The sequence below is a fragment of the Berghia stephanieae genome, chromosome 2 (genome assembly GCF_034508935.2).
Source record: "Berghia stephanieae isolate SIO BIC M18660-M18661 chromosome 2, UCSD_Bste_1.3, whole genome shotgun sequence".
Classification (NCBI taxonomy): Eukaryota; Metazoa; Mollusca; class Gastropoda; order Nudibranchia; family Aeolidiidae; genus Berghia; species Berghia stephanieae.
In genome coordinates, this window is record NC_088361.1 from 26,932,308 (window position 1) to 26,941,023 (window position 8,716).

General features: G+C 34.6%; 1 protein-coding gene across 1 annotated transcript; it reads right to left on the reverse strand.

Moving 5' to 3' along the window:
* Nucleotides 1-1,468: 1,468 nt before the first annotated feature.
* Nucleotides 1,469-8,380, reverse strand: LOC144964597 (uncharacterized). The gene is made up of 4 exons (XM_078899047.1): nt 8,266-8,380; nt 6,293-6,501; nt 4,619-4,780; nt 1,469-3,317 (listed from the first exon to the last, which is right to left on the reverse strand). Exons 2-4 carry the CDS (start codon nt 6,491-6,493, stop codon nt 3,243-3,245), a joined length of 438 nt encoding a protein of 145 aa, XP_078755173.1. The 5' UTR covers nt 6,494-6,501; nt 8,266-8,380; the 3' UTR covers nt 1,469-3,242.
* Nucleotides 8,381-8,716: the final 336 nt, after the last annotated feature.

Sequence of the window (8,716 nt, forward strand, 5' to 3'; positions counted from 1 at the left end):
GCAATTTAAGATTTTTAGATGATTGTCAAAACAATTTTTAAAAAATAAAACTAGATGTGTTATATACATGATTAGCATATTATGGTGCGGTGATTACATTAGACAGTCATTCTGTCCTATATCTGCGTTATGGCTATTTTTTGTTTTTAGATTTTTAGCTTCCAGTATAAAATGCTTGTGGGCATCCATTGATAAGTAAACATACGAATGCTAGTAATACCATTTCACACATGAACATAACAGATAAATCAATAAAAAAAAAAAACACGTGAAAAATTATTTGATAGAAAAGGTTATATTCTATAGACGTCTTTGCCTTTAACCTTGCATAATAGTTTTCATATTAATGCCGATAAAAATGGAAGAAATGATAAAAATCTGAAAATAATACGCGTGGTGTGTCTCAGATGTATATAGCCAATACAGTAACAAGAATACAAAAATATATTTTCATTGGCTGAGACCAAAGTACAATATCTGTTTTGCCTAGCCCAAATCATTCATCAGTTTTCAGTTGTTCATAATCTTTAAGAAATTATAATAATGCTGCGATGGTGGAGACTTTAAAACAAAAAAGGAATTATAATAAATTGACCATTGATCTCAGAACAAAAAATTAAAGAATAAGTAATCAATAAAATAACTTTTAAAAAAGACATTTATTGAAAAGGTAAACTGCAAGGTAAAGTGATTTTTAAACACTGCATTAATAAGCTTGTTAAGTATGACCATTAAGCCCAAAGCATTGTATTCTTTTGCTTGAAATACAATTTTATAGTAGATGTGGCAAGAAAACCAGAGGAAGAACTGTAACAATGGTATCAGTCACACCCAACAGTGACTTTTAAAAATGTCGTTTAATAAGCATGTACATATTTGATGCAATTCTTGTCGACGGATCAGGATGGTTACACATGAAAGAAAGTGAAGAAGACAGGACAAGGAAAATTCAAATTGTGAAGCATCATCGATGGCCTATGTTCCGACTGGGATTAAGGGTTTATTAAGTTAAGGATGTCACATGGTACAATTCTAAGGATTTACCATGCTCTAGCGTTTCACCATGTTTCATTCATTCCCTCAACAGGCCATATGGAACCAAATGGCAGTCTGTACAGTGCAAGCTATCTGTTGGGCAACCTTTTGCATAAAGTACTCTTACAACGTCCGTAATTGACTACAAGCAAGTATTCATTTACATCCGGGATGAGCTGGGTAACGTGTGCAAAGAATCTTACTCAAGGACACAATGCCAGGGCCAGAGTTTGGCAACCATTGACACACTTCTAATAACTAAATTAAATCTAACATTACTTGAAATTGTTACAATATGTGAAACACTGCACTGTCACATAAAATAGTCATAATGGAAAATAAGTACCATTTTGACTGAAAAGCCTTGTAAAAACAATCTAACACAACTACCTCACACTCACAACATTCCAAAAATCTTGCTGCATTATCCATCTTTTGTTGTTTTTTTTTGTTGTTTCTGGAATTGATTTCAATAGTGACAGAGTGCGTCAATTTGGTATATAACGATAACATAATATAGTAAGGGAAACCATGGAAACAATCAAATTCTTAAACGTCCTGAATAAAAATGTAATCAATTACATTGAAACTATCAAAATCAAGAAGTGGAAGACACAAAACTTATCCCCTCAAAGAATCCATTTACTCTATTGCAAATTCAAAATTATGTAAAATAAAAAAAATTATATAAACATTATAAAAATATATGTATGATTCGGATTTTAAGCATTAGGTTCACCTTAACATAATACCATTTTGAGACGATTGATCACAAGTATAAACGACTATAATAAATTTAGAAGATTGTCAATCATAAGAATATCATTTATAAAACAAATAGCTCAATTTCATTGCAGAGTAAAACATAATCATTTAATTACAATATTGCATCATCAAAAGAATATTTGTCGAATCAGACCATTATATTGTTCATTGAAATATCCACATTCAAAGCTGCAAAACATTCACCCTTTCTAGGAGACCTTCATCCTACTTAAAATTAAAGCGCTTTAAGGCTTTAATATACAAAAAAAAAAAAAATACATAGCATCAAACCACCTACAAATTCCAACAGATTTTGAGAGAAGATTCACGACGAACATCCAGTTTTCTCCCAAAATGTAAGCAAAAGTGGGTTTAATGAAAAGCAGCAATCGTCAAATATTTTGCACATGTGCAAAAGGGATTGCAGACATACCGCAATAATATGAGTGGTACCAGGAAAAACTTGATTTTATTACTTCTGAATAGTTATGAGCATTGTAAAATAAATCAAGGCTTGATTTTATCCTATCGTCCAAGAACTTAAAAACTTTCAACTGAAATATGGCCGGAATCCATCCTACGTTGCAAACCAAAAATGACTTTTAGCAGTAGATTTGTCAGCCCCCCCCCCCCCCCCCCCTTTCCATTATAAATTAGAGCTTGTTTCTCCCAATAATTTCCTTATTTCCATCTTAAAAATGCTCTTTACAGGATCATTTGGTAAGGTAAAAATGACATAAAAATACCACAGCTGAAAGAAAACAAATCACCTGACTTCTTCAATTACTGGAGGGTCCTTTCTGTACTCAAAAAAAAAAAAAAACAAACTTTTTTTTTAAACCATGAAAGGGCTCTTGATGGGGATTTCGATGACTCAATCAGATAAGATTTTGCTTTAAAATGATTCATTTCAAGTAAAGCTTGAATTGACATATTTTTTACCTGTTTATCCATTCAGCAGAGATTGGGGAGTTGGCTCTATTTAATTTGACCTAGCAGAGAGTACTTTGCAATAAACCAGCATCCAATCCAAAAGGTAAAAAGCATTTGTTACAGTACAATTAGTGCTAAAGAGACGGGGACTCAAATTTTCATGGGCCTCATCGTTCTGAAAGACCAGTACTTTAACTTAATATAAAACTATAAATATTCAGTCGAGTAGAATATTTTTGTCAATGTACGATGTCATATATAGTGGAAAGAGCCCATATATCATTGTTTTAATTGAAAGGTTTGCAATTTCAATTCTGTCAACATTATTCAAGACTTTTTAGCCATTTTCCTTTTAGTAATTCATTTTAAATTGATAGATAAACTGATAAACTATATTCATTCAAAAGGAAATTGGTTTTAGTAATGTGAATTATAAAACTGAATAAATAAACGTTTTGAAATAACCTATTTACACTATTTTATAAAGCAATATATGTATCCATAACAATTTAGCCAAAACAAAATCTGTCATCCCAGGCTGGTCTGGATTTGTTGGCCGAGCCCTTTCGCTTCGGAGTTGACACCTGTTGAAATGAAAACATAAGTTAATTACTTTGCTTTTTTAAAATAAGGTACATATTTATAGTTTGATGCTTAATGGATTCATAAATCAATGTCACTCCCATGTTTCAAATCAATTTCAATTCCAGTTGGTGAAAAATTCTTACAAAATCCGTCTCTTTCCAAAACCAACTTAAAAGAATCAAGATTGGTAATTTGCTTAAAATGTTTTACCTAAGGCACCATAATCCACTGATCATGCTTAAATTATCTTGACCCTGTGACAAAAGTAGGCACTGTATGAAAAAATCTACAAATAAAACAACACATAAAACAACCTGTGATGACCGGTATGTCACAGAAGGCAGTGGAGGCCTGTGTTAAAGTGATTTTTTAAAAAACTAGAGCATTTATATAGGGCAATATCCAATAAACGTGCTCACAGTGCTTTACAAGGGGTCCCTACCCAAAACCTAATATGATGCCTGTAAGGCAATATAACAATTTTTCGGACAGAGACAACGCTGGTAACTCATTTTACATCTTAGTACGGTGAGAGAATGTGAGTAAAGAGCATTTTTCAGGGACTAAACTATGGACTTCTCAAAGAGGGCCTCAAATCCTAGATGTTTTGGTCCATAGGCCAGTGTTATACCACAAGACCACAAATTCACAGCTGCACAAATTTTAAAAAGCCTTTAGACAAGCTGTGGATTGTACAAATTACTGAAGATAAATTTATATTACAAAAAACTACAAAATACTTAATGTGGAAGTCACCGACTCAAAAGGCTTCTCCGCCAACAAAAACAATTAAAATGGCTATACTCTAGATAGACTCTGGTGCGATGGGAGGAAAGGTTCGTTACATAACTTGCTAGGATTCATCTCAAAAGGACTTAAGCTAGGGACCTTTCCCGCTATATTTCTGTAGTCTATGTAAGTTGTAAGGTATTGCCATTTAAATCGTTTTTGTTGTTTGCTGCAGAACGGTTTTATGTTAAGAAGTATTTTGATCTTTTTTGAAGCTGTTATATTGATGAAGAGGTCGAGTGATTAAGGCATTGCACTGTGACCTGGAAAGTCCTGGATTCGAGCCCCACTTCAGGCACTTTAGTTTTTTTTTTCCATGGGCAAGATTATCAACCCCCAATTTGCTCACTTTGGACATTATGGGTGATTCCTGTTGACATCAGACATCTTGTTTCACGGATTATCTATAGCCCTTCATGGAATACCTTGGTGACGGTATTTAATGGTGCCATGGTAAAAGGGCATAATTTTTTTTTAATCATATCATTTATGCTCAAGACTTTTATCCTACCAAACTCTTTGACTTCATGTCTTTTTGTCCATGCTTTCCTCCATCACTGCGTTGTCTTTCACTTTTATTTACAATTGGAGGTAAACTGGACTGTTTGGGATTCCGAGGGGCCAAAGGTTCTGATAATACATGAGGGGGTTTCATCCTTCCACTTCTAGGTTTCTGGTAAATTGAAATGGTGACAGAGTAAAAGAAATTGTATTATCCTACTTTGCTGTTGCAATCAATCAGTATCATCACATCAAACCATTGTGGGTCCGGATAGCTAAGGGAGTCCCAATAGCTGTTAGTAGAGCACTCGCTTCACACGCACAGTAACAGATCAATCTCAGGTACAGTCATGACTTTTTTCTAACTTTCCTGTCCATCCAGCAGTGATTGGTTTGCTGGGTCTGTTAGATCTGGTGGAAAGTACTTTGCAATAGACTAGCATCATATCCAAAGGGTAGCAAGCAATTGATATTGTCTATTCATAGAAACCTAGATAAACTTAGACTCCATGGGCCCAAAAGAAACTGCCAAATTGAATTTATAACCCAATTCCTCAATTCATCATTATGTTAATTAAGTTTGGAAAATAGAATTTAAATGAAAACAAAAATCTATGACTTGGAAAGTTTGTGGAGCAACATATACTCTGGTACGGATTAATTTTTTTAAAAATTTCATAACTTAAAACACAAGGTTAATATTCAGAATCTGTTTCACCTCAACATTATACAGTTTGTGGTGAAGAATCCAATTAAAGATTTTAAAGATGTAGAGAATTTTGAAATTTTAGTTTTTCACTTGAAGAAATCATATTTATTCTCCTAAAATGACAAACACTACAGTGGTCGACCAGCTAGTGAACGCTTGTACAGTGCCTGGCACTTGGTAAACTTGGTTTTTGTTTCGCTTTGCTTCACCACAGAAAACACCCACATCAACAGGCCCGGAGAAGACGATATCATTGGTTGGTCAATCATGTGTTTTCTTTAACTACGACAACAGAATTTCATTAGCCGTAAAGAAAGCATTTTCATTGGATCAAAATTTTGCCTTGATTGTTCATTTGATGTTGGCAATTACCACCATATCGATGTCCCTTTACAGAATTTTGACTTAACTGTATGTCGTTGTTGTGAGTTTTCTATTACTAATGATATATAGGGGAAAAAAAAATCGGGACTTGGACTCTATGTCACTACTGAGAGGATGTTGCTGTAACAGATGTCATTATAAGTGGGCTGCATTGTTTATCTACCTTGTGAATTGGCACACCAATTCCAGCAATCCTGAAGAGAAGAGAATAACCCTGCAATTCTCTCTGTATGTCAACTACACTTTCAAAACAATATCCTTCCGATGCGTTTTTAGGTTTCAGGAATAGCAAAAAGTCATATGGTGCCAGGTTAGGAGAGTACAGAGGAAGATCTATGTTCTTTGATGCCAGAAATTGACAATCCGCTAATGCTGGATGTGCAGGAGTTGGTTGTGGTGTAAAAATGATCTTCTCATTACCTAAATCTATGGTTGCTTTCTTCTTACACCTTCTCTAAAACAATGCAAAACAGTTATTGATTTAATAGTTAAGGTTCACAGCTTGACTTTGAGGTATAATTTTCCACTGAATGACTCCACTGCAGTCAAAGCTGAACAAAATACTTTTATTTGCAAAAATAGACAATTTACCTCATCTTCCTCTAACTGTTGACTACGCAGGGCCTCCTTCAATTGCGCATTGATCCGCATAGCTTCTTTAAGAAGGACATCTGTTTCTTGATCATCAAGATCAGCATGTTTCAGCTGCTCGGTCAGTTGTTCTGGATTTGTCAGATTGAATTGTAAGATTTCTGTGTCATCGTCACCATGAACTAATGTGTTGGTTGCCATAGGAAAGTCTTGAATAAAATACAATATAAGGAAGTTGACACTTTATAAGCAAAAATAGCAAAATATTAGCCACATCGTTTTTATTATTACCTATTGAGAGTAGAAAATGGACTATCATTAATAAGTAAACGGAGCATAGAATAATTATATTTTGTGCAAAGTAAGGAGTTTAATACACTACAAATGTTACCCATTGTCTCAAAAGTGGAATTATTATGCCATGGTGATTTAGATTCTGACAATTGAATTCATAGTCAAAAACATAATATTTTGATCACATTAATACGTTTTCATAAGAAGAAAAAAACTCAGCAGGTGAATGTGAGAAATGATCCAATTTTATACGTTTGATTATTCAAATTTGAAATTCACTTTTCGACATTTGGTTTAGCCCCACGTCAACGTATTTGTAGCTCTGATAACCGAAAGTAATTATGGGCTTGATTTAACGTTATTGCATTGGTTTGAGAGTATTCCATTACAACAATGAACTCATAATAATTTGGATAAGCAGACTTTCTAATAAGTTCACAGTTCACTCTGTTCAACCCTAAGCCTAAACCCATTTGAAGATTTGAAGCTTGGGCGCGGAAGTGGTGGGGGGGGGGGGGGGGGATTCACAAATAATGAGAAAAATTCACAATTACTTTATTCATTTTTTATATCTTGCTAAACAATTGGTAATCTTACATAATTTCAAAGTGAATATAATTTGAAGCTGAGACTGCAAAGAAGGGGAGTTGAGACAATTGAGCAGCGCCTTGGGTCACGGTCTGACAAGGCTTGTTGTTTACTAAGAACTAAGAAAGAGTAAAAAAATTTAGCTGCAGCTATTCGGACTCAGGTCTGAATAATCTCCCATGGCTATTTGGACTCAAATTTCAATGCGGTAATCGCAAAGTTTTTTGGACTCGAATCTGAATAGCCTCCCCTGCCAGTAAATTTCGAATTTATTTTAGTTTATTGACAATCATATACAATCGATGCAAATGTAAAATAAAATTTATTGTTATTTTAACTATCAGCAGTCTAAACCTGTTTTATTTGACGAGAAAGACAACACCATTGATTATTTGGAAGTCTAGATAGAAATTAGTAACTGAGGTATTTTTCTTACAACTTTACACGATGTCCAAATCAAATCATGACAAATAATAATATTCTGATAGTGATAGTGTTAGACAAGCAACATTCCGTCGACAGTACGAAGTAAGGGTATCAGCTGTGTCAGTCTGAAATGGGTAAACAGACTGTCATCTGAACTCTTCTTCTGCTTTCTTTCAGTTCCACAGTTGCACCCTTTGCCTACTGCCCGTACTGTTTCCCTCCTATGTTTGAGCACGCAATCAAGTTCAAGATAGATACTTTGGCGCACACACACAGTTTGAGTCCGAATAGTCACAGGAGACTATTCCGACTCGAGTCCGAATTGCCACTTCGAAAAAAAAATATTATATTCGACAGTTTTCGGTCGTGTCATCTTGTGTAATTTACACTGTAAAACTGTAAAGCAATGAATGTTATACTAGTTATACCTAGGCTAGATCGAATTCATACAAGAAAAGTATGAAGCAACTCATTACTCACGGGCAGTCAGAATCGTAAATTTGGTCTGTAATATCAGGTCACAGTCGCGATCAATGATTTGGCTTGGATTTGGGATTCTTCCGTGGATACTCTAGTCTGGACACTAATTATTTTACACTAAGCATCCATCCGATCTCTAAGTCAGACAACCTCTGTTTTCAACACTGTCATCTATAATTACTCACCTCAGTGCTATGAAGTCATAAAGGATAAGAATTTCAGTCTATTATTTATAAGAACTGATGAAGCTGGGAAAATTGAATGCCGAGTGCCCAGTCTTCCGAATGCGTCGTAGGTTACGGAGGATCAAGGGAGGTCACTTTGAAAATAAACGAACTTCGAGTCACTGATGGGTTACATATCATTATGACGCTCACAGAACCATTCATTTCAGACATGCCTGCTTGAAGTTCTAAAAATTCGCCGGGTAAATTAAGTAGACTAGTCTAGTCATTATATTATTCATAACCTTTGTTATCCCGACACTAGGATTTGTATTGACGTCATTTTAGTTTATTTCACAGTCTACTGAGGAGTCATATTAAGAAACTAGAGAGCAGGCACCGGTATAAGACGCAAATTAAAAAAAAGGAAACATCAAAATTGATTAAATAACTACTAAATGAAGACAAAACA

Coding starts and splice junctions, on each gene's coding strand:
- LOC144964597 (XM_078899047.1), bottom strand. CDS start 6,493: ATGGCAACCAACACATTAGTTCATGGTGACGATGACACAGAAATCTTA. Junction 4,781..6,292: donor AACAGTTAGAGGAAGATGAG/GTAAATTGTCTA, acceptor TCAATTTACCAG/AAACCTAGAAGTGGAAGGAT. Junction 3,318..4,618: donor ACATGAAGTCAAAGAGTTTG/GTAGGATAAAAG, acceptor TCATTTCAACAG/GTGTCAACTCCGAAGCGAAA.